Genomic DNA, 27,395 nt, shown 5'->3' with positions numbered 1-27,395 from the left:
GGTGGACCTTTCTTGATCTTGGCCTCCTCTTGAACGAAGCCAAATCCACCCTGTCTCCGATGCAACAAATAGAATTCATAGGATTGGTTCTAGACTCCACACACGCCAAAGCGTATCTGCCGGAGACCAGGTTCCATGCAATTTCCGAGTTCATCCTCGGACTGAACCGCGCCCCGGTCACCACGGCGCGAGTTTGTCTCTGCCTGCTGGGCCACATGGCGGCATGCACCTATGTGGGGGTCCATGCCAGACTCCGGCTTCGCCCGCTGAAGTCCTGGTTGGCGACAGTTTATCACCTGGGCAGGGACCCCCTGGATTCAGTGGTGTCCATTCCCCGCTTGGTGCTGAGTTTGCTACGGTGGTGGCTCGATTCGCCGGAAATCTGCATGGGTGTCCCCTTTGCTGCCCCGCAGCCCTCCCTCTCCCTGGTGACGGATGCCTCGGATCGAGGTTGGGGAGCGCACCTGGGATGCCTCAGGATGCAGGACTTGTGGTTGCCGGAGGACCTAAAGATGCATATCAATGTGAGGGAGCTGAGATCGGTCCGCCTGGCGTGTTTGACCTTCCAGTCTCACCTGGCTGGCAGGTGTGTTTCAGTCCTTTCGGACAACACGGCGGCAGTCTTTTATATCAACAAACGGGTGCACGCTCCTCTCCCCTCTGCAGGGAAGCCCTCATACTGTGGGATTTCTGCGTTCACAATGCCACTCACCTGACGGCGTTCTATCTTCTGGGGTAGCAGAACAGTTTGGTGGACACCCTCAGCCTCTCATTCCAAGGTCACGAGTGGTCCCTCCGATGGGATGTAGTGCTCTCAGTTTTCCAGCTCTGCTTTCCCTGGTTAGACCTGTTTGCTTCAAGGGAAAACAGGAAGGTGCCGACGGTTTTGCTCCCTCCTGGGCCACAGTCGGGGGTCTCTGTCGGACGCCTTCCTTCAGCCATGGGAGGACGATCTGCTCTACGCCTTCCCTCTGATCCCCCTGATACACGGGGTGCTTTTAAAGGTTCGCAGGGATCACGCCAGGGTAATCCTGATAGCGTGGCTGCGCCAACGTTGGTACATGTCACTCCTGCACGTGTCCGTTCAGGCACCCCAACGCTGCCCCTCCTCCCGGACCTGATCGCGCAGGACCGGGGCTCCCTCCACCATCCGAACCTCGAGTCCCTTCACCTCACAGCCTGGATGCTCCATGGCTGAACCCAGTGGAGCTGCAGTGCTCCCAGCAGGTCAGGCAGGTGCTGCTGGGTAGCAGAAAGCAGTCAGCTAGGGCCACCTACCTGGCTGAATGGAAGTGCTTCTCCATATTGTCGGGTCAGCGAGGTCTCGACCCGCTGGGGGTACCAATTCCAGCTGTCCTTGACTATTTGCTTCACTTAAGACAACTAGGCCTCTCCCTTTCCTCCATTCGTGTTCACTTGGTGGCCATATCCGCTTTTCATCCGTGAGAGGGGGGTGCCTCGGTGTTTGCAAACCCGCTGGTTGGACATTTCCTCAAGGGTATGGACAGGCTCTTCCCGCATGTGCGTCAGCCGACCCCTGCTTGGGACCTGAATCTGGTCCTCTCCATCCTCTCGGGGCCTCCTTTCGAGCCTCTGGCTTCGTGCTCCCTGCTGTACCTGTCGTACAAGACCGCCTTCTTGGCGGCGATAACCTCGGCCTGACGGATGTTGGAGCTTTGAGCGTTAACATTTGAGCCCCCGTACACAGTCTTCTACAAAGACAAGGTCCAACTTAGACCTCATCCGGCTTTCCTACCCAAGGTCGTTTCACAGTTCCACATGGGCCAAGATATCTTTCTCCCGGTGTTTTATCCGAAACCACATGCCTCCAGCGAAGAGTGGAGGCTACACTCCCTGGATGTCTGCAAGGCCTTGGCCTTTTACATAGAGTGTACCAAGCCGTTCAGACGCTCAGCCCAGCTCTTCGTTGCAGTGGCAGAAAGGATGAAGGGGCTCCCAGTCTCCTCTCAGTGAATCTCTTCATGGATCGCCTCTTGCATCTGGAAATGCTATCGTATAGCTAAGACCCCTGTCCCTCCGGTCACGGCCCATTCCGCTAGGGCACAGACCTCCACTGCTGTGTTCCTGGCTCAGGTTCTGACTCAGGAGATTTGTAGAGCAGCCACGTGGTCCTCCATCCACACAATTCTCGTCTTACTATGCCATCACGCACCAGGCTAGGGACGATGCAGCCTTTGGTCACACAGTACTCCAGTCAGCAGTGATCTCCGACCCCACCTACTAAGGTTAGGCTTGTGAGTCACCTACTTCAAATGGACATGAATAACCACTCAAAGAAGAAAAAATGGTTACCCACCTCTTAGTAACTGTTGTTCTTCGAGATATGTTGTTCATGTCCATTCCAACACCCACCCTCCTGCCCCTCTGTTGGAGTGCCGGCAAGAAGGAACTGAGGAGGTGGAGGGTCAGCGGGCCCCTTTATAGGGCGCCGTGGTGGCTCCACTCCAGGGGGCGCCCGGGCCGACCATACGGATGCTGCTAGGGGAAAATATTCTGGCTGGCGTGCACGCGGCGCGCACGCACCTACTTTGAATGGACATGAACAACACGTCTCGAAGAACAACAGTTACTAAAAGGTGGATAACGGTTTTTTTTCTCACTGCTATAAGTACCTAGACAATTCTATATAGAGGGTTATTGTGTTTAAAAAAAAAAAAAATTTAGTTCTCGAAGGACCCATTAACATGGAAAATTTAGGAAAAAAATATTTTTGCTGGAGAGAACTCTTATCTATTTTTCCCCTCCCCTTTTTTTGTTTATTTTAAAAAAACTGGTTTCCTGCAAGATGTTTATTTTAGATGTCCTGTTCCTCTCGTGAAATCACTGTTCTGTATGACAGTGGTATTATGATTTTTATAAGTGAAGAGTAAGAATCAGGTACAGAAGCTCTTCTGAAAACAGTTCTTAATTGGGATTAAAATGATTTACATTGTTTAGCACTCAATTCTGTTACCCTTAGTGAGGTTATACCTTGCTCTCTGAGTAGTCCCATGATACTGCTGAATCTGAATAAGCATGGGACAGTTGAGTCTTAAGTGAGCTGGGCTCTTTAAGACCTGTGAGAAAATAGAATTTTTTCCCCTTTTGCAATATTAGCTACAACTAGAGACTGTAGAACATTCACTGTTATGGATCCTAGCACACTAACACTAATAAATAATAAAATAAAGTTGTTTACAACATAAAATGTAGTCTGCCAACTTCTGTCCTTAGGTTGGACTAAACAATAATTTTTTAATCTTTAATACTATATAGATTTGACAAAATATTGTATGTCCTAAATGTGTTCTTAATTATGCATAAAGCATTTTGGACACCTGCCAGATTAAATGGGGCTCTGCTTGTATAAATTCAGAGCTGTGTATCTATTGAATGTTTTCTGTAAGGTGGCTGTGGGCCTTTAAAAAGGGATACTGTAAATAAATTGCCACCTAAAGACTAACAGGTACAATAAATAAGATCCCATGGTGCTGTGCTCCAGAAAAATCCATTTAATTGAATGCCTTCTCTCTTACAGACCAGCAATCACCTCCTTGGACCAAAGCCATTCCCCCTGGACAGATTGTTAGCAATATTATATAGTATTGTGGACAACAAAGTTGCTCCAACTGCAAATATATTTTCCCAGGTGAGTACAGATTTACTTGGTTGTTTTTTTTTTAAATTGCCTGAACTTCTGAAAAGATTTACTGTGTTCTCTCAGAAGTAATCATAAGCTTGGGATGTTTTGACTTTGTAGTATAATTAATTCTCTGGTAAAAAGTGCTTTGTCATCTAATGAGAAATGAGCTATACATCAGCAGTTTTAACCTAAGATTCTGGAAAAAAAATTCTTTATCGATTATGAACTAAAAATTGCATCTCTATAATGCTCTGAAACATTTTAATTGCTAACTTCCTGGATTCTGGAATGTGATCTGCACTGGTGGGTCTCTGTGCCAGCACGGACCCAGTTGAAGTCAATTAGATTACTCGCATGCTTAAAGTTAAGTATGTATGTATTTGGAGGATCATGACAGTCAGAAGAAAAAAAGTCCCATTCAATTACATCATGTAATGGCAGACAGCTAAAAAGTGACAAGTTTTTAAAGTGCTTATATACCAATGCTAGAAGTCTAAATAATAAGATGGGCAAACTAGAGTGCCTATTCTTAAATGAGGATATTGATATAATAGGCATCACAGAAACTTGGTGGAATGAGGGTAATCAATGGGACACAGTAATACCAGGATACAAAATGTATTGGAAGGACCGAACAGGTCATGCTGGTGGGAGAGTGGCACTATATGTGAAAGAAACCGTAGAATCAAATAAAGTAAAAATGAACCAAACTGTACCATAGAATCTTTATGGATAGTAATTCCATGCTTGAATAATAAAAATATAGCCGTAGGGTTATATTACCGACCAGGACGGTGATAGTAACTGTGAAATGCTCAGGAAGACGAGATGTTATTAAAATAAAAAATTAAATAATGGAGAATTCAGCTATCCCCATATTGACTGGGTACATGTCACCTCAGGAAGGGATGCAGAGATAAAGTTTCTTGACACCTTAAATGAATGTTTCTTGGAGCAGCTAGTCCTGGAACCCACAAGAGGAGAGGCAATTCCTGATTTAGTCCTAAGTGGAGCACAGGATCAGGTCAAAGAGGTGAATATAGCTGGACCACTTGGTAATAGTGACCATAATGTAATTAAATTTAACGTCCCTGTAGCAGGGAAAACACCACACTGGGCCCAGCACTATAGCATTTAATTTCAGAAAGGGGAATTACACAAAAATGAGGAGGTTAGTTAAACAGAAATTTAAAAGGTACAGCACCAAAAGTAAAATCCCTGCAAGCTGCATGGAAACTTTTTAAAGACACCATAATAGAGGTTCAACTTAAATGTATACCCCAAATTAAAAAACATAGTAAGAGAACCAAAAAAAAGCCACCATGGCTAAACAACAAAGTTAAAGAAGCAGTGAGAGGCAAAAAGGCGTCCTTTAAAAAGTAGAAGATAAATCCTAATGAGGAAAATAGAAAGGAGCATAAAATCTGGCAAATGAAGTGTAAAAATATAATTAGGAAGGCCAAAAAAGAATTTGAAGAAGAGCTAGTCATAGACTCAAAAAGTAATAGCAAAAAATGTTTTAAATACATCAGAAGCAGGAAGCCTGCTAATCAACCAATGGGGCCACTGGACGATAGAGATGCTAGAAGAGCACTCAAGGATAAGGCCATTGCAGAGAAACTAAATGAATTCTTTGCATTGGTCTTCACTGTTTAGGATGAGAGGGAGATTCCCAAACCTGAGCCCTTTTTTTTAGGTGACAAATCTGAGGAACTATCCCAGATTGAGGTGTCATTAGAGGAGGTTTTGGAACAAACTGATAAACTAAACAGTAATAAATCACGAGGACCAGATGGTATTCACCCAAGAATTCTGAAGGAACTCAAATGTGAAATTGCAGGACTGCTAACTGTCGTCTGAAACCTATCATTTAAATCAGCTTCTGTACCAAATGACTGGATGATAGCTAATGTGACCCCGATTTTTAAAAAGGGCTCCAGAGGTGACCCTGGCAATTTTAGGCCAGTAAGCCTGACTTCAGTACTGGGCAAACTATAGTACAGAACAAAATTGTCAGACACGTAGATGAACATAATTTGTTGGGGAATAGTCAACATGGTTTTTGTAAAGGGAAATCATGCCTCACCAATACTAGAATTCTTTGTAGGGGTCAACAAGCATGTAAACAAGGGAGATCCAGTGGATGTAGTGTATTTATATTTTCAGAAAGCCTTTGACAAGGTCCCTCATCAAAGGCTAGTAAGCAAAGTAAGCAGTAATGGGATAAGAGGGAAGGTTCTCTCATGAACTGGTAGCTGGTTAAAAGATAGAAAACAAAGGGAAGGAATAAATGGTCAGTTCTCAGACTGGAGAGAGGTAAATAGTGGTGTCCCCCAGGGGTCTTTAGTGGGCCCAGTGCTATTCAACATATTCATAAATGATCTGGAAAAAGGGGTAAACAGTGAGGTGGCAAAATTTGAAGACGATACAAAGCTGCTCAGTATAGTTAAATCCCAGGCAGACTGCGAAGAGCTTCAAAAGAATCTCTCAAAAATGGATGACTGGGCAACAAAATGGCAGATGAAATTCATTGCTGATAAATGCACAATAATGCACATTGGAAAACATAATCCCAAATATATATATATATAATGATGAGGTGTAAATTAGCGGTTGCCTCTCAGGAAAGAGATCTTGGAGTCATTGTGGATAGTTCTCTGGAAACATCCACTCAAGGTGCAGCAGCAGTCAAAAAAGCAAACGGAATCTTGAGAATCATTAAGAAAAGGATAAATAGTAACACAGAAAATATCATATTGCCTCTGTATAAATCCATGGTACATATTGAATACTGTGTGCAGATGTGGTCACCCCATCTCAAAAAAGATGTATTGGAATTGGAAAAGGTTCAGAGAATGGGAACAAAAATAATTAGGGGCATGAAACAGCTGCTGTATGAGGAGAGAGTAATAAGACTGGGACTTTTCAGCTTGGAAAAGAGACGACTAAGGGGGGATATGATAGAGATCTATAAAATCATGACTGGTGTGGAGAAAGTAAATAAGGAAGTATTATTTACTCATAACAGAAGCACTAGGGGCCACCAAAGGAAATTAATAGGCAGCAGGTTTAAAACAGCAAAAGGAAGTATTTTTTCACACAATGCACAGTCAGCCTGTGAACTCCTTGCCAGAGGATATTGTGAAGGCCAAAACAAAAAAGAACTAGGTAAATTCATGGAGGATAGGTCCATCAGTGGCTGTTAGCCAGGATGGGCAGGGATGACGTCCCTCACCTCTGTCTCCCAGAAGCTGGGAATGAGCGAGGAATGGATCACTTGATGATTACCTGTTCTGTTCGTTCCCTCTGGGGCACCTGGCATTGGCCACTGTCGGAAGACAGGATACTGGGCCAGATGGACTTTTGGTCTGACTCACTCTGGCTATTCTTATGTTCCTAAATTAAGGCATCCTTTACTGTTACAGCAATGAGTAATGGTCAACAAAAGGTACGGGGAAAGGGTATGGGTTCCAGCAGTGAAAGATCACACAAGATGTTTGTTGTGATACGCACTTTTTTATCTAGGCTCCTTATTGATTATCAAATACTGTCTTCAAGTACCTGTTTTAACTATCCTATATACAATCCTAAACACTTAATGAAATAAAATTTCAGTAGATGGCAGCATAACTACAGGATATGGTGAACAGAAACAAACCTACAGTTTTCATTAGCAATTTGCATTTATCAAGCAGCAATAGCTGCTCCATTGTTAACGTTGAAGCTAGCTTCATATTATAAACCTGATTCTCAACACGCTGACCTTAACCTTTGAGGATACCTATAAACTTCTGATACTTTCCTGCATTCCTCTTTTATTCCTCTAAGTTGCCTCTTGTCATTTGCTTTCAAAAACTGGTTTTCCCTGTGCTTTTTTTGTTTGATAGAGCCGCAGCTGTATCTCCTAGTTCTAATATGCTTAATTATATTTAGATTTTTACATCTTTGTTTAAAAAAAAAAAGAAAGAAACCACCTCAGTGTTAGGCAATGAACACTTAAGATATCCCTGCTGTCATATAACCCTTCTTCAATATTAGACATACAATTTGTACATAGTATATTTCCCTCCATAGCTGTCTGTTATGTTACAGGATAAACATTTAAAAAACAAACACATCATGCTAATTTAAAATGTACACTAGATGGCATTGTTGTCAAATTAGATATTTAATAGTTAATGTTTTCCTCTTAAATATATGTAGATTAAACTTTAAAAAACTGCAATAAATAACAAAGATGTAATAAACATCCAACAACTAAGAGAAGTCTAAAGATAGGGATTGTCAATCAACCTTGAGCTTGAATTTTATGGATTTTCACTGATTGTGATAACATCTTTTATTACATTAGATTTTCAATTAAATAAGATTTGTCTTCAATTTTCTAACTGGAATAATATCAAATATGTTTTAACAGAATATTATTTAAATTTTAAAACCAGAATTTAAGATAGGTTGAACAAGTTTTATTGTTTTGAAGGATTTATAAGACTATTTTGATATTTCACTAATCACATTGTAAGCCTTTTCTCATTAAAGGTTCTGTTCAAATTAAAATAAAGTGTTGAGAATTGTATAATTCTTACAAAATCTGGCTATTTTGCTAGTCTGTATATATAAAACTTTGTGGAATCCACAGAAGAGAAGCTATATGAAAATCAGTACTGTACACTGTTTAAAAATGCTTTTCAAAGTAATAGTTGGCTTTTAGTTTGTTCAACAGTATTTTATTTTATCTGCTTTGTGATCCACAGAGGAAAAGTTCTATATTAGAGCTGCTTGTTATATTTAGCTACAGTATAACCATGAATTTTAAAAAGCACAAGCCCATCTCATCTCTAAAGTTTAGTAACTTTCAGCAGAAAATGTTAATTACTAATAAAGGCTGCTGTAAAATCTAGAATGTCATTGATAATGTCTTGCTGCTCTTGTTTCTGTGCCAAATTTCTATCCATGCAAAAAATCTACTCATTAACTTTTCAAAATAAGTCTTTCCATCAATAAATAATGAATAGACATATAGATTTTTAATTTTCTGCTAATTTTTGGCTCCCAAGGACAGCGTTATGTTGGAGTAGAGGTGTACTTTCATCCAGGCTTTATCTCCTGGGTTGACTACTACAGTCTCCACTGCCCAAATCTTGGACACCTACTGCACACACATGCACTCACACACCCTTAAGTCCATTCAAAATAGTGCTGTTAATATTGTTACCTGGACAGTCAATTTTCTATTCTGTTTAAGTTCTAAAAGATGGCAAATGATGCTAACCTCCATCTCTTGTTAGTTCTCTTCTCCCACAAGTTCCTGGATAGTTTCTTCTATGCCACCTTTTGGACCCCTTCCCTGAACTAATCTGTTAAACCACTACACTGTAGTCCTCCAAATCCCTACTTAAAACTTACATCTACCATGATCACTAAAATAAATCGTGACACAAAATTGGCTAGGCCAGCAGGGATTTCTATTATTATAAAAACATATTTTTGTTCTTTTACTAAATGAAAACTTCCTGTAAATTCTGCATGTAGCTAGTTTATACAGTCCTATCACTCTTGGCATCTTTCTAATCTTATTCTCCTCTCCCCTCTGATTGTTGGACCAACTTAGTGTGTCGCCTTAATTTAGGTCCTGATTCTACAAGTACTTATGCACACATATAACTTAATCATATCAATAAGCCCATTGAAGTCACTGTCCTTAGACTAAAAGCTTTGGTGTGAGGGCTGACTTTTACTGTGTGTAAGTTATGGCAGTCAGCAAAATAGGGTATACCATGGTAAAAGAGCACAAATGGGTCTGTGAGCACTACCTTGTATAAATAATAACTGTAACAAATATTAGTTAGAGTAAAGAAATGTGTAGAAAGGGAGAGGCATGAACCCTTCTTTGCACAATACACCTTTACCTTGCTATAACGCTGTCCTCGGGAGCCAAAAAATCTTACTGCATTATAGGTGAAACCGTGTTATATCGAACTTGCTTTGATCTGCCGGAGTGCTCAGACCCTCCCCCACCTCCAGAGCGTTGCTTTACCACGTTATAGCCAAATTCATGTTATATCGGGTTGTGTTATATCGGGGTAGAGGTGTAATTATAAAGTGTGTTTATAGTTGAAAAATGATTGGAATAGAATTGGATTTTATTTGTGTTTTCACTTTATACTATCACATAGTATTATAGTAGAACAAACTATGCTGGTAATTTGAAAGGAGTATGATGTTTGTTTAGATCCAAAAATGAAGATGTCTACTGTCCCCTCGATTGGGTTAAATTCAGAATAGGAATTATATGCATTTATTTCTGAGTGGAGTAGTATTAGAAAACTAGAACTCTGCTAAAACCCTGTATCCTCCCACCATTTCCAGATGTTTTCTGTTTGTTTCTGTGTTGTCAATCATTTTGTAAGTCGTGAGCATGCAATATAAAAAGTTTGTTGTTCATTTGTTCCATGTTTCTTGTGTGTTTAAGACCAGCAAAAGCAACTGAATTTCTACAGGCCTGCCATGAGTATTACTCATAAAATGAGTGCATACGGTAAAATATATATATTCTGGGATTCAAGTGTAGAGGGGGAACTTTCTAATATGGCAAAGCAATGGATATAATTCCAAATGAAACTGGCACTGGAGTTTGAGCCTTTTAACTTTGAAAAAGGATTTATTTCATATTTATAGTTATTCCTCTTAAAGACTGTTATGCTAAATGCTAATTTAACATGACTCCATAAAAAAAAATAAACAGCATATTTAACATGCTTTCAGCAAGACGGAGCCAAAGGGACATTGCTTAAAAATCAAACTGTCCTCTACAGAAGCATCAAAAATATGTTCTATTTTCTCCATTTTCTCAAGTGGATTGGATTTGGGAATAGCTCATTTTTACATATTAATTATTTATATAGCACTGTAGGTTTATGTAGCAATTTACAGAGTTTACTAAGACTCATTCCCTGACCCCAGCAGCTTAAAAGGGTAATTTAAATAAATCTTCTTGTTCTCTGAAGAATATCTGATGTTTTTTGTTAATATTTTATCCCTCATTTTTTTTCTTGATGATAAAGTGTGGCACCTGCTATACAGATTGGAAGGAACCATGCTTGTTGCCCGTTCCTCTGATGAATAGGTCAGCTGGAGTGCTCTTTTTACCGTGGCATATCCTCCCCCAGGAGACCAAAGGTAGCAGCACTCTATAGTACTCAGTCTCACTGGTATAGTAAATTAGATTTCCAGATCTCTTCCTATGCCTGATTTTGATGTGTTATTGTTCTACTACTAGGCTAGTCACACAGTACAATCTTAAAGGGACACGGTCATCTTTTAAAAATCACATTTCTAACAGCTCAAATGATTGATTTTTGTAATTAAAAAAAGAACAAATATTTCTTTTTTCTTTGTTTTTCTCTTATTCAGCTGACAGCACTTAGTGTACAGTCAGCTTCAATCTTTTCTGTTTGATCAGTTGCATTTCCTTTCTCATGTTCTAGCATGATGCCATCACTTTCATGCTACTGCTCCGGGGATTGCCCCTGTGCATGTTTTACTCCAGGCTCTCTTTGAGTGTAACAGAAGCAGCAAAAGAGCAGCTGAAAATGAAAAGGGAACATGCAGACATTCTCACAGACAGGGAGGATTTGGCTAAAGCATACGTGGTGGTGGTGGTAGTGGTGGTTGCTTTTCCTCAAAGGGCGTTACTGCAAAACAGAAAAAACTTTCAATTTTGAAAACTAGTTTAAAAGGAAAAATCAAAATATACCCTTTTGTTTATAGACAGAGTCCCCATTGGTTTCTGGGTTTTTAAAATTTAGTTAAAAAAGACAGTGCCAACTTGATTTTTTTTAAAATATGTTCCTTTTTTTTTCTTTTTACTGGTTTGGAAGTGCTCTTCTCCATGAGGGAACAGTAAGATCTTGCTCATCCCCCTCCCTTCCGCAGTTTAAGGCAGAGCCAGTGCTAAAACTTCACCAGAGATTACTGAAATATTTATTGTAAACTTGGGAAATGTATTGGGGTGTGGGAGTCAAATACATTTTTATCCTGCTGCATCTTGGTCTCAACTGACTTGTGTGTTCAGAACCTGGAGATGATTCTGGTTTTCAACAGAAATTACTTTGTATAGAAATGAGGTTTCTTGTTTTCTTGATGAATGTCAGAAATAGTTTGTAAGCTCATAGAAATTTAAAACCCACCCCAGAAAGAATTACGTAGATCATGCCTCCAAATTTGGATGTTATATAACAATATCACTAACTTTTTTCCAGTCAGGAAATATTTTGCTGCGGTTGCCCTCAAAATTGTACACTATTTCTAGTTGCCCTGTGTGTCTGAGGGACTTGACACATGGGGATTCCCCTCCTCCCCCCAATATATAGAAACATGTTAATTCAACACTGAGGATGAAATATTAAGCTTTCAAAAGTGAGGTGATTATAAAAGTTAAGGATGCTCTCCCTCAGTTTTAATTCGTAACAATTTATTTTGCCTTGAGGGTTTCCACCGTGCTATAGCTGCTGGGATACAGATTAATAGGTGATCTTTCAATTCTTAGCCCTAGATTTAAATACAAAGATGACACTCACTCTGAGCATGGTCAGATCATAGGTCTTCCAAGTAAAAGTAGAACTGCGCTAAAACAAAATTTATATCTGTGTGCAGTATTTAGGGTTAAAGTATTTAGACAAAAATATATTTGTCTCTGTTGCAGCAAGAAGAATGACAAGATACCAGGAATGTGGTTTAACTAGGCCACAACTTTATTAAGTTATGCATCTGTGAATCATCCTGCAATAACTCATCCAGTGTAGGATCATACCCTCTTTATAATTGGTACCACCTGGTAGAGGGCTGCCATTAACACCCCCACACTGTGTTAAACTGGTCCCAGCACAGGTGCTGGATCCCATTGTCCTCCCTTGGTCCGAGGGTTAAGGGATGGGTGAAGAGAGCGATCTCTCCTTGCTGTACCAGATATTAGGAGTCCCAACCATATTCCCCACATTTTAGGAGATCATCTGCTAATTTGCTTCCAATTCCAGTTTCAGGGAACGAGATCCCGCTAGATATCTGCCAAGTTATGACAAAATGAATTTTACAGTTCAGCTCTCTGGACTGCTGTGAGGAAGGCAAAAAAACCCAATAAACCCACAATACCGAGGCCAAGCTGATAGTGAGGGAAAAATTCCTTTGTAGCACCAAAAAGGTGACTATCATGAAGTCCAGAGCAAGGTTCAAACACACCCACTCCTACTTTAATCCCAGGGCAGATTCTTCACAGGTCAGAATGACACCCTGGGCAGGGGAAAGAGCTTATATGCGTTCTCCATGGGTTGCACAGGAGCCAATCAGTTTGTTGCACCATTCTATCTACCAGTCAATCACAGAGCTCACCTTCTTAAGCCCACGAGGAAGCTGAGTCCCCACAAGGAGGAGGAGGGTGCAATCTTTAAAGAGACTAAGGGTTTTCTTTCCCCTACTGTCTGAGCCAATACCTCCCTACCTCTGAGTCTGCTGCTTTGGGTGGGGAAGAGTGGTGGATTGAGCTATGTCATGCTAATGGACTCTCATACACAATCAGGGAATCTGTCTTTTGTACATCACTCAGTGTCCCTGGCTATAACTGCAGCCTGGTGGTCGAGAACAAGCTGCATGGTTGCTGCAAGCTCATCACAGTTAAGTTATTAGGAGGACAGTTCTTTTTACTATTGGCAGGTGTATTCAAGAAACAATACCCCACTAAATATGTATATCTGTTCTATTGCACTTGGTCACCACTATCTATGTTCCTTGTATGTGTATGCATGTGTGTGCCATATTTGTCTAAAGATCAAGAAAATCCCTAATAAGTGTAAGAGCTTTTAGGAAATAAGAAAGGAAGGCAGTAAATCAACTGTCCCCTCTTCCCCACTTATTTTCTCATAATTTCTTATGACTTTTCTTGATTATTAAGCACATCTGGCAGAAATGTGTAAGCAAAAATGGGGAACTGTGTATGGAACACAGCGTGGAATCATGGGTTAGCACTTCAACAGAGTATGGCAGCTTGAGAGCCTGCTGTTAAACCAAAGAAAATGAGCAGGCAATACTTCTTTTTAACCAAATAACTGACTAAACAACTTAAAGCCTCAGCATGGCTGTGAATAGAATAAAAGCCTAGACTCAGATCTCAGTCAAAATAATGTTTTATAATTAAAGCCATGGAGAAGCAGCTACTAATAAGCTCTGTAGTATTAATAGGTTTAAAAAACAAAGTTTTTCTTTGGGGAAAAATTGGTCTGAGCCATATTTTGTTGAATGGTCTAAATTAGATTTTAAAGTATTGTGATTGATTTTAGATATATTATTTTGCTGTCTGTTTCCTAAAATATAAAAGTATTGCCTTACTCAGAAGCTAAATTAAAAAGAAAAATTCCTTTCTAATTTAGAGCAGCAAATTTCTGAACCCCTGGTTTGGTTAGTAGGTAGAAAATTGCCAGGGATCTCCAAACATTCCTGGGACAAAGATGCTGTATAATTCTCTAGGTAGTTGCAAACCTTAATATCTTGCTTCTTTTTATTATTTTGACACTTGTGATTATATACTCAAGAAGTCTTCAGTAGCCTTTCTTATTTACTGCGTATGATATCATTTGTTAACTGGAAAGCTGAATTCATTCAAACTTTACATTACACTAAGGCTTGTATGTGACTTTGCAAAAGTGAGATAATAAATGCCTGTATTATTACACGTTAAACACTGATGATACACTGCGTACAGTACACTTTACATGTAGACAATCCCTATCCCAAGGAGTCTCCAGTGACAAGAGTCCAATTGTACAATTGCACTTTTCTAAACATTCAGTGGTTTAGAAAGGATGTGATCTGGGGTTTTTTCAGCCCTCTCCTAAAGATTGAAATTATTGTTAATTAATATAAACAGATTTTCAGAAGAAAAGCTTATGATATAATGGAAGGAAGGATGCTAGGGGACAGAACTTTAATGCTGATACAGTCTGTATGGAAGCACGGAGAATTAGTCAGTTTCAATGGTAAACATTCTGTCAAGGTTATTAATCCTAAAAGTTGACCTACCTTGAAAGTCTTCCCTTCTTTAGTTTTAGTTTCTTGGCTCCGCTAATATTTTTTTAAAGAAATTTTGCATTGGCTTACTTATGTTAAACTCATAGACTATATTAGGGTTGGAAGGGACCTCAGGAGGTCATCTAGTCCAACCCCCTGCTCCAAGCAGGACCAATCCCCAGATTTTTTACCCCAGTTCCCTTAATGGCCCCCTCAGGGATTGAACTCACAACCCTGGGTTTAGTAGGCCAATGCTCAAACCCCTGAGCTATCCCTCCCCCCTGCTTATGTATGAACATTATGATAGAGGATTGGTTTTTTGTACCAGTTTTGTGAGGGGAGCACAATATATTGGATTTTTAATTAAGTATTATGGTATAGAATGCCAGAATATAGTATATGATTGATCTTTTCAAAGATATGTCAGTCAGATTAAAAAAAAGAAAGCTTTCAAAGCAAATGAATGTTTAGGCTAGCAATCTTGACAATAGTGCTTAACTGCTTCAGTGCAATATGTTCCTTGTATGTATTCATAAATATAGCACATTGTGGCCCTCTGAATATAACACTAAGTACTCTTTCATACTGTGGCATCACCTGAGACTGCATCAGGTGTCGTGTGGAGGATGTTTCGTATACGGATTACCTTATTTATTATTTTCTCCTGGTGTTACTTATAAGTTGTTTTTAAACGTTTGCAAAATTAAGACTATATGAAAAAATAGTTTTTTCAATATGCCGTTCAATATACAATACATAGTATCTAACAGTGTTAAATATAGAACTATGTTTTAAAAAAACCAAAACCGTCCATTTGGAAATTTAGTTTATTTTTCTTAATGGAAGGAACATCATTTATTAGTCGAGGAACAAGTTCACACTGTTTTTACATCAAGCAGTTCCAGCTGAAGCTTGTTAGTGGTTGCCTTCCAGATTTAAAAAAAAAAAAAAAAAATCTGCGCTGTAGTACACGAACTCCTATTGTTTGGAGATAAGTAATCTGTTCATCCCCTCTGCAGATGAGAACAAAGAACATAATAGCACATCTGGTTTATCTGTTAATAGAGCAAAGATTAATTAAGCAAATACTGCACAACCTCTTAACTTCTGTATCTAAATCCAGCTTGTATATGTGACAGATTTAACATATCTTTTAACTATTTAGCATCTGTGGGCATAATTCTATTCCAAAATGTTCTCCTTTTCATAAAAATAAATTTGGGGGCAGTGTTATGATAGGTAGTGCACATTTTTTATGCTTTGATTAGGTAGAATCAAAGGGTTTAGTAGCTATAAATCTATATTCCTCTGTTATATTATGTTCCCCATAAGGCCCTATGGATTTGTAACTATTGCTCTCTGCCATGATGCATAGACACAAAATATGATCCAGTATTCCTGGTGGAAGATTCAGCTATAGTTATAGATTCTTGTCCAGTCCTGTCCGTGCCCCTTCCTACTATCTTGTTACTCCTCCCCACTCCTATTCTGTACATATATACCATTGATACACTTGAGTGCCTTTGTTGCATCATATTTGAAATTAGTTTGTAGTTTATCTGTATTGGGAGGCCCCTATAACAATTTTGAGTGCTGTCAAAAATGAAGTACCAATGTGTATACGGACAACTGATTTTAGCACAAAGGGGTAACAAAATGGAATATTAAAGAATCAATTTTATCACTTGACTAAATATTTGTAGAGTGATGTATTTCTGCTTTATGTCAAGTACAGTTCTAGTCACTGACTTTTTACTTGACCCCCCTCTCTTCCTCCATATACCCTCTGCTGCTTTCTATTCATTTAATTGGGAACAGCGGGCCTTGACACAGCAGCATGGACAAAAGAAGCAGCTGCGGTACAGTTAATTTGGAAGGCAGGATTTTAAAATATGAAGCCTATTGACAAAAGAATGCCCCTTCATAGATGGTGAATAGTAAGAATTGGAATAATGTAGCTGTCCTTCTAGGGAAATGAACAAAAATATTATTTTGGGGAGTGGACTTTGGAAGATATGGAGTTGGAAATTAGAGTAAATTTTCACTCTGAAAAGTTTATATATTTGATAAACAGAAGTAAAAGATTACAATTATTGTAGCTTGTTTAAAAATATAACATTGTGACAAAATATGAGGCTAAGAAAAAAAGCAACTTTTTGGTTTCCCCTGGCAACCTAAAACTTGATCCAAAAAAGTGAAGCTTAATTGTCTTGTCCTGAATGCAGCAAGGTGCTGATGTTCCATAAACTCCTTCATTAATTGGCCAGCACTTCTGACCAAAGGATGATTATTATTGATTATTTTCAGGGTTGAAAACTGTGCAGAATGTCTCACAGTACATAAATGCTGTACAAGGATCCTCATCTAAGATCTTGTAGTCTAATGTCACTTGTAATGTAACAAAGAGGCAACAAAACATTGGGATAGAGATGAAGAGGAGAAATGTGGGGACACTGCAATACAGTTATATGATGACTTAAAAGGATGTGAATAGCATAGTTCAGTAATCTAAAAACCGCCCTCCGCAGACCTCAGGTTTCCGGTGAGAGCCATTGAAGGACCAGAGAAAATGATGATTTGCTCACCTGACCATCCCTCACTTGGGAATTCATCCTGTGGACGGACTTAGCCAGTTGTGCTGCACAGTGTATTCTGGGAAGTGACACACTAATGGTGGTGGTGTACTGCTGGCTGGCTAGTGTCAGCCCTCCCTTTTAGGAGGGCTGCTGTTGGTTAACCTAGCAACAAGCATTGGAACCCTGGCAGTTGAGAAGAGTGCGTTGCTGGCAAAGACCATACTTCTGTGGGAATCCTAGGAGAAAGATGAGCCATAGTTTTGCTGCTTTTAGGTCAAAATACAAGCCTTATGTCTTTGTGCAGGCCTTCTCTCAATAATGGTAGTGGCAGAAAAGCCTGGCAGTATCTCCTGAAAGGCAATACTGAGAGTGATCCCACTACAGGTAAACATAGTATGAGGAAAAGGTGGAGAGATGGATCCCTTAGTTAGACTGAAATGTTACCTGTGTAAATGGGGCATATATCTAACTGGTGCACTAGAAATGCATAGATAAATAAAAGGTCAGGTATTTCTCAATTTCTTAAATTTTAGAAAGTGTGTGTATATATATATATATGTGTATATATATGTGTGTATATATATGTGTGTATATATATATATGTGTGTATATATATGTGTGTATATATATATATATGTGTATATATATGTGTGTATATATATATATATGTGTATATATATGTGTGTATATATATATATATGTGTATATATATGTGTGTATATATATATATATATAGCCTTGATACCTCTTTATTCATAACTAAAGATTTTCAGGCACAGTTAGCTTAAATAAAAACTGAAATGTTTTAATACAACTTCTGATCATAAGGACAGAATGCAAATGTAATCTGTCTGAAATAGGGATGTTTGTCATTAATATCTGATGGGGCAACCTTGAATATTTGAGTGAAGATAATCTCGGTTGCCCTGCTGCTATCCACATATAGAACACTAATAGTTTAGATTAATAGCAATAATTAATACATAAAATAGATTAATAGCAATAATTCAGTATTTAATTTTTAGATATTCCACTTTTGTGTTCTATATTAGTATTCTTACAATATAATTCTAAATACAAATGGTATGTATGGATGTTTTTGTATATGCAGACATTTCTAGCAAGTTGTGGTGGTAGATTATTACAACAGTGTAAACTGAATAATAAAAGATATTTGTATATCTGAAGAGAGAAGTAATTTTAGTTATTGTAATCAATTAATGCAAATAGAATGTACATATAAAATTCATGATTAGCTAGTGTACATATTTTTAAAATGTTCTTTCTAATAATCTAATGACCAGACTGAATAGCGTGTGAAACAAAATGGCAGCTTCTTCAAGCGGCAGTGAATTCAAATTCTGATGAATTTGGCTCTAATGGAGTGATGGTAGTAGGGGCATTGATTATAATGATACAGTAGAGACGTAAAAGCCAAGATGATCTTGTTTAGTGACTGGATAGTGGTGAGTATAACTCAGGGTACCTGTGACCTAGATAAAATGGACAAGTTGATATACTGCTATCTAGGTATCAGAGCAAGAAACATGTAAAAGAATGGCCAAGGATAACTTGAAGAATAATGGAGACACTTTACTTGTTATAACTGATATTGAAAACCAAAAAGATTGTCTGAAGGATTGCTGAAAGGACCTGGGCAGAAAACTGAAGACTGTGGTTACAAAATGATCTTTTTCACTCTTTTTCCTTTATTCACAAGCACTTGGCTCTGGAAAACAGCTGTATTCTAGCCTGGCATGGTTTCTAATGGATGGATAATGCTGATGGTAAAGGGAGAAGTTTTTTAATAATTTGCGTGAATGTAATGCTTGTGAAAGATGCTAGATTGTCAATCTCCTGCGTTGTCAATCTTGTTATTTATGGAATGCATACAGCATCATAGAATCTCCTCTACATCGCATTTTTCTAATATCTAGAAGAATCATCAGTTGAATTCAACCTCCGTGCCCATTCAGTTTTTGGTTTCTCCTGAGACAGATAATGTGGTTGTCAGTTAGTGACAAATGAGTTGTTGAATGTGATCTGGACACTTACATGCTACAAACTACTTTTTGAGACTACCAAAGTAATTTCATAAAACACATTAAGGTGCCATCAGAAATAGGAACTTTTGGTCATACCAGACTCATCTGTCTAAATAAATGTGACGTATAAATGTAAGGTTCTGTATACCACTACCAGTTCCCTGAGCGATTTGGTTCACATGTCAAAAGCATAACAGTTAGTTACAATTTGGCAGTGAACTATGTTGCACATTATCTGTGAGACTGTGGTCATACCATAATATAGTGGCTGATAGAAAACCAGGAAATACATGTTAGCATATACAGACCAAAAGGTCTCGACAATATTCATGCTAATATCTGGAGCCAGATTATGACCTTATTCACATCAACTAGTGCTTTACACCAAAAGTATCTCATTTTAAATCCATTGGACCTCTTCTGGAGGGCACTACTTAGTGGCTGACATTGATTTTCATTGGGGCCAGGATTTCAGCCAGTATGAGTAAAGCTATCAGTATGGCTTACAGGAAGCTATTAGGATTTTGTACAGTATTCAGCACCATAGTATCAAAGAGAGTTTAGCTGATCTCTTAAGAATGTACTGAACATTAGCAGTTACTTTGAAACATTCATGGATGACTGGGACTTCAGCAAAAAAAATTAAAAAAAAAAATAAAAGCCAAGTGTGGTGAGTTTCAAAATGAAGAGTGATCATTGCAATTAATATCCAATTAATTTATCTCCATTCTCTACTAAAACTGTGAAACATATTTTAAAAAATATAAACCAAGTGCTGAGCACCCATCTTCTGGAAACCAAATTCCTTTAATGTGTGTCAAATAGAGCAAACAAAAATCAAGGCATCCAAAATGACTAGTCTAGTCTAGTCATAGACTAGAAATTTATGGCCATAGCATCCAGACAGATAAACAGCATGGATTTATAGAGAACTCACACTATTATGATTTTTTTCATAAATTATAATAACACTATTTAATACCGGTTATTCTATTCCTTCCTTGTGTGTGCATGTGTTTTTTGGCGTGAATGGAAAGGGATAACTTCGCTTCTGTTTTCTTATCAAACTCACATATCTGTGTGAAATTAATGAAGTCCAAAGCTGGTAAATTCAAGCAAGTTTTTGTAGAGGAAAATAACCTGAAATAGAACAGCAAAAACTGGGGATTTGAGGGGACTGACTCAGGTCAGAAGAAAGAGTAAAGGAAATGTACATGCATACTTAATACTGTGTGCTTGGTGATGTACAGCCCAAGAGAAATAATTCCCCACCCCCCAAATTTTGGTAAAATAGCTTCGGAGCTGCAGTATAGCTGTTTGCAAGTATTTGAAGTCTGTCAATACCAGAAAAGGAATAATTTAGAAGTAATTTAATGAAAAATTGGAGAAAAATATCTTTTAATACCATGAACAAGCTTCAGTCAGTGATATCGTAAACTATTTAGTAGTCTCCCATGAGGTTTAGTAGAAGACTCCACTTCTTGAATCATTTAAAATGACACTAGACAAAGCACAACAAAATATAATTTACTAAAACGTTCTGCATTGGGGGGAGGAGAAAAAAGATGACTTAGATACTTTCCATCTCTAATTTTTATGATCACACGGTATAAATTGACAAAGTAAGCCTCATAGTTTAGTAGGAAGGCATAATTTATGTAAATTCTCTTCAGAATAGGCATTAACCTTGATCCTTACTTCAATTCTGTATTAAATCTTGCCTTTGATACAGTAATCTTAATTAAAAATGAATATTTCACGATTTAACTCCATCCTCTCACCACCGGAACAATACTGTCTTCTATATTACAAATAAAAATGCCATTGATAGAAAATATGTATTGCAAATTTCAAATTATAGGTTTGCATAAGGTGATATATATAAATAAAATATCAAAACTTAGGGGTTTTTTAACTGAAACACTAACTCTTGCCTTTAAAATTTAATTTTTAAGATTTAGGTTTAAAATTTAAAATATTTTTCCTTAATTTGACCTCTTGTATATACTGAATCAGCGAGAAAATGTCTTTTCTACTAGTAAAGTACCAGATTGATCAGAGAGGTTTATTTACTAATGTTGACACAAGTCTATAATCATCTGGTGGTGTGTTTTTTGTTGTTGTTTTTTTTAAACAGTCAGTGCCATCTTAGTATTACTCTCCATTGCATGCACTCTTGAGAGTGAGAGAAGAAGGTCTTTTCAGTTTAATTTTATCTTTTTTTTAAGGAGTTTATGGAATGGCAGGTCAGGGATTTGGAAAGAAGGAAAATGAGCGCCGAAGAGTTTACACTTTGCTCTTGTCTTTTCCTCCTTTGATTTTTTTTTTCAAAACTCCAGCAATAGTCTTTAATAAATTAGCACTATTCTGAGTAGTATACTGGTTGTGTAAATGGTGCACAAATAAAGATATCTTCTTGTCATGAGGGACTGTGCAATTGAAGTCACTACTAAACAAATATAGCTGTATTATTTCAAAACCCACAAATTCCTCACTTGGCAAGTGGGGCAAAGACAACTGGGGAAGAGACTTTTTGTTCAAGCTTCTAAAAGCAATTCACAAGTAATACAGAAATTAAGTACACAAAATTATTTGGCAGAATCATTTGTAAACCTTTTTAAATCTTATTTTTCCAATTATGCCGTAAAGAAAGTTAATACGTAGCAACATCTAAATAAGTATTGGATTGATATACAAATGAGAGTGAACAAACTGTCTGGGTGACAAAAATATTTAGTCTTGATCACTGCAGCTGTAGAACTGATAAATGAAATTGTTTTTAATTGTTCACTTTATTAATGTAACTTCTGTTCACCATTCACTACACTTGCCTACACTGTAACTTCTGTTCCATATTGTAATTCAAACCCCATTTTAAAACACTCACTCCATTTTGTAAAAGCTTCCTCCAACCTTCATTTTTGCAAACCCTGCTGTAATCTTATTAGTTTAGTTTAGATGTGTGAATGAGGTATGTATGAATGACGGAATCAACCTCCAGCCCCAGCCTGTCCTGATGAGATAAAGTTCAAATACCAACGGCTGAAGACCTAGACAACAGCCCTAAACAAAGTAAGAAGCATCCACCCTAAAAAGAAAAGAACAACAGAAGGAAGATCAAAGCCAGGTCCAAGGCTGAAAGTCACGCCTGCAATTGATGGGTGATCAATCTAAACCCAGAGGCAGCGTGACACAGCAAGACCCATAGACTTTGAATCCAAACTAAAAGCCTATAAAAAAGAAGGGTGAGATGAGAGACTCGGGGTAACATTCTGCTGCCAACATGGAAGAACATCGGTGCCTGCCCAACAGAGATCCAGCTCGGCCTTGTGCCCGGCTTTCCTGGCCAGTTAGCCGCCACAAGCTACGAACCCAAGCTACAAAATCAAGCTATGAACTTAAGGTATCTTCAGGACTGGGAACTATGCAGCAGTTGCAGAACATCTGATGGGTGTGTGTGTGTGTGTATAGGTATTAGGTATAATGTGTGTGTATAAGAATTAAGATATTAGTTATTAGTCATAAATCAAATTATCATAATAAATGTGGCATCTTTGTCTTGTCCCCTTTAATAAGATCCTGCTGGTTTTTACTGGTCTAATATAATTGGTATAACACAGCTATGTGCACTAAGAAAAGTTTAGGGAAAAGGATCTGCTATTTAGAAGTGACTATACAGACTTAAAAATACAAGAACTTTTGATTATACAACTTAGTTGTAACCCTGACAGAGGTCAAGGAAACAATCAAACTATTGGAAATATGTCTGGTATTTCAAAGGATTCACTTCCACACTAGAGCTGATGATGGTATTCACAGTTTCTATAGAAATAAAGTTGTCATAAAATCTAATGCCTTGATTGGGACGAGTTTTATTTTGCCTCTTTATTAAGTAGCTGATTTGATAGATGAGCTCTTGAACTCTGTGTATAAAAGCCCTGAAGCCTTTGGATATTTGAGGAGTTTGGACTAACCAATATCAGTTATTTTAGCCTTCCCTCCAACTAGCAGCTAGATTTCTTATTTATTTAAGAATTTTCTGATCACTTTCAGGACCTGAGAGGTTAATACCTCCTGACCTCATTTATCGATTGGTCAGATTTAAATATTGAGCTACAGCTGTGATTGCTTATAGTGGTCACCCGTAAAAATACATCATTTACTATTACCATTATTTGTACAGTTAACTATATTTAGGATTGGCAGATTTTGACTTTTTTATAACTTCAAATAATATCAGTGTTTATTTTTATCAATTTAAATTTTCACTGTTGTGGGAAGTCTTTTGGAGGGGCTAGGTACAGACCCTACACTTAGAGATTCAAAAAGTTAAAGATTCATAAATTGTTAAAGTACAAATTGTCAACATATCCTTACATCAACAAATCATACCTGTTTCTATTATTCATTCATAATCAATTTAAAACAAACCTAATTCAAAAGCCGCCTATATCACTAGAATTTGCCTATAAAGTCTTCCGTTCCCACAGCTAGGAGGTTTGAGAAATACAGATATATTATATATCAGGCTTTTTATAGAGGTACTGGAATGTGTAATCTTTTGTAAGAGCCAGCAGATTATTCCAGTTTTCAAAAGCTCTCCGAATTTTGAGCTTATGTCCTTATAATAATGCAGAACATTGAGCTGCGCAAGTCGGTCCTCGGAGAGGCACATGCAGTGTTTGTCTTGAACTTTTTTGAGCAGACAGAATGATCTTTCAACAAACATTAGTTACTAGCTCTTTGAGTATATGTAATGCCACGCTGGACATGACAGGCAATGACTACATTTTACTTCTGTATTATTAAAGTGCTGTTACATTGTCATGACAGGGCACTTCACGTGCCAAGTACAAGTCAAAATTGTGCTTGAATTCTTATGCCGTCCCAGGGAAAATGCACAGAGTATATTCCTAGTCACTAAAATTTTGTGACATCTGAGCCTTGACAAACGGATCAAACACTTTACAGTTGGCAAAAAGTGATCCTGATCCATAGTCTCTTCAGTACAATGCAAGATATGGGTACCTTTAGTTAATTTTGGAATTCTGATGCAAAAGCATTCATTGCAGATTAAAGGAATTGCCTTTTGAAGCCCATTGACTTGAGTTCCATTTCTTTTTTAGACTTCATCTACATCAGCAAAAACTTGTAAACATCACAATTAAACAGTGTATCAATGTGGTGTATCGGGGTGCATTTGTGTCCATTTGCAAGTGAAACTGTGTGGATTTGTCCCAAAAATACACGAAGAAAATATAACTTGCAGTACAATTCTCACTGGTTTCCATCGTTCTCAACCATCTGGCAAAGTTTCGTTGCCTTCTTTGAGGTGACTGCATCCTCTTCTTCAGTGGAGAGTCTGTCACACTGTCCCAATATGCATGAGTGAATTTTGCTGCCTCGAAACAGGAAACACAGCGTAAGAGCGTGCACACAAATCTGATGGGCTCATATTTGATTACACAGTCTTTAAAAAACACTCGCCTTGTACTTGGCAAGTTTAAATATTTCTGGAAAATATACCACAAATTTGGTCACATCACAACTCATTCATTTTGGTTGCAATGATCAATAACTACATTCAAAAGATGAGCAATATGTGGATCATGCAGCACATGTGGACACATTTATTTCGAATCCTTTATTAAGCATTGCATATATGTCGCAGAATCGCAGCTAGTTGCCACATTTAAAATCTGAATACCTTGCCAGTCAGGCCAGAAATTAGTATGGCTATTCTGTTTTGCCTATAACTCCAGGCCTCATGAGCCACATCCATTTTGGTTTACACAACAGTATATATGTAACCTATTCACAAGAAAGCACAAGCATTATCACATCTAGAACTTCCAAGGCCAAGTATGGGGGAAGTATGTTAGGAAAGGGAGGTGAGCATTAGGTAGGTCTTGAGTTTGTACATAAAAAGAAAAAGTTTTAGGATATGCTGGTAATGCTAGAAGATATTGAAAGGGGAGAGAGTGGCTATCTCTGGAAGAACCCACGAGTCTACAGCTGGGGTCTGCGGGGTTCGAGACAGGCACTGCTTCTTCATCACCACGAGGGGCCCAGGCAGGGTTGCCCCCAAGAGGCTATGCATTGCAGGAAGTGCTTCCCTAAGGGGATATGAGCGATAGCCCTCAATCATTCCCTAATTGGCTGGCACTCCTGTAGCCCAGAGGATGGTTTAGGTTAAGAAATAAGTAGAAGTTAGGTTTTGAGCCAAAATTAGCTTAAGGGTAGAAGAATATGATAAATTGAAGTTGCTAGTGTGGGAAAGTTGGAGATAGAGTTGTGGGAAAGTTAGAGTTAGCCAGGATATGACCCAGGGTTATGTTACCATTACGTTTTGGATATAACTGGTTTGAACAAGATTTTTAATGTGTATTTTAAGAATTGTGAATGTTTTATGAAAATTAGGGCTGTCAAGCAATTAATCGCACTGTTAATAATAGAATACCATGTATTTAAATATTTTTGGATGTTTTCTACATTTTCAAATATATTGATTTCAGTTACAATACAATACGAAGTGTACAGTGCTCAGTTTGGAATTCATAGAAACTTGCATTCATGTGACCTCCGCATGAGCTTATCTGCCACAGAACAGATTCCAGAACCTACTGGACTAAATAGTCCTGGCAATCTACAACCCTTCAGTCATGGACAGGACCTGCCTTTCGATCCTAGGGCATGTGGTGGAGTGCACATATGTCACGCCCTTTGCCCACCTGCACCTTCGCTATATAGTTAAGGCTGCAAAGAGTCTATTCTCCATGCACCAATCCATGGATGCCATACTCAACATTCCAGTGGAGGTCATCTCTTCTCTTCAGTGGTGGACAGACCCACTACAAGTGTGGTCCAGGCAATGCCCTTCTTCCCATCCTCGCTGACCAGGACAGTCTCAACAGATGTGTCACTCACGAAATGGGGTGCTCAAATTGGAGATCACATGACACACGGCACCTGGACCACACAAGGCCAGGATGCAAATAAACATACTAGAACTTCTGGCAGTATGCAAAGCATGCCATATATTCTTACCAGCTATGTGCTATCGCCACGACCTTGTCATGTCAGACAACACCACCACAGTATAGTACATAAACAGACAAGGGGGCATGAGGTCCCCAGTGGTGTGTTTGGAGGTAGTTCACCTCTGGGAAATGGTACATTTCACCACATATCCATTAGTCAGGAGCCTATCTGCCTGGCATCCAGAATATCATTGCAGATTCTCTAGGAACTTTGCAACTGACCATGAATGGGAGTTGTACAACATGATAAAGATCTCTGTGATTGGTCGCTGGGGTACACCAATCAGATATCTCTCTGCATCACACATCAACACCAAGTCAGTATTGCTTCAGAGGAGGACTCGTTGCCCTCTCACTGGGCAAAACTGTGGTCATCAGTTGATCAGACTATGCCTTCCCCCCTACCACTCCTACTGCATGTCCTCCGCAAACTCTGGCAGGAGAAAGCTACAGTAACTCTGATAGCTCCATTCTGGTCTCGCCAGTTCTGGTTTCCTCTTCTCTGCATGTTGAAACAACCTCCACTCCCGCTCCAGACATTTCTGAAACTGCTGACATAACACATCAGCAGACTTAGGCATCCAGATCCATGGACGCTACACCTAACGGCTTGGTTTTTGGATGGATGCCTCCATTACCACAATAATGCTCAATGGCAGCGCAAGACGTCCTCGCCAGTAGCTGAAAGGATTCCACGAGGTGATCCTGTCAAGCCAAATGGACATACTTCACCTTCTGGGCCCAACAGTAAGGCCTTGCCCCTGAAACTGTAGGCATCCCCATGCTCATAGACTATTTCCTGTATCTGAAAATCTCGAGACTCTCTCTCAGCTCTAACAGAATTCATGCATCCGCCATTAGTGCTTTCCACCCTCCAGTTGAAGGGCATTTGATTTTTATCCACCCCTTGACCACCAAATTATTGAAGTGCCTTTTACATAAATATCCACCCATTCAGCCTGTTGCTCCCCAATGGGACTTCAACCTAGTCCTTACCTCTTTAATGACCTCTTCCTTTGAACTGCTGGACCCA

At 38.8% G+C, this 27,395-nt stretch overlaps 1 protein-coding gene across 8 annotated transcripts in view; it reads left to right on the top strand.

The window, feature by feature from the left end:
* ORC5 (origin recognition complex subunit 5) overlaps positions 1–27,395 on the top strand; it is a 124,407-nt gene that overhangs the window by 55,431 nt on the left and 41,581 nt on the right. For 3 of the 8 annotated variants that reach the window (XM_050925909.1, XM_050925927.1, XM_050925918.1), the window contains exon 13: positions 3,539–3,649. In XM_050925909.1, the coding sequence (XP_050781866.1) occupies positions 3,539–3,649 (111 nt within the window). Of the gene's footprint in view, positions 1–3,538; positions 3,650–6,891; positions 7,610–10,707; positions 10,823–12,347; positions 12,411–17,581; positions 17,756–27,395 lie in introns of those variants that run through there. The other 5 variants (XR_007769899.1, XM_050925884.1, XM_050925895.1 and 2 more) reach the window with 4 other exon arrangements.

The sequence above is a fragment of the Gopherus flavomarginatus genome, chromosome 1 (genome assembly GCF_025201925.1).
Source record: "Gopherus flavomarginatus isolate rGopFla2 chromosome 1, rGopFla2.mat.asm, whole genome shotgun sequence".
Taxonomy (NCBI): Eukaryota; Metazoa; Chordata; order Testudines; family Testudinidae; genus Gopherus; species Gopherus flavomarginatus.
This window is presented reverse-complemented; position numbering and strand designations above follow the sequence as displayed.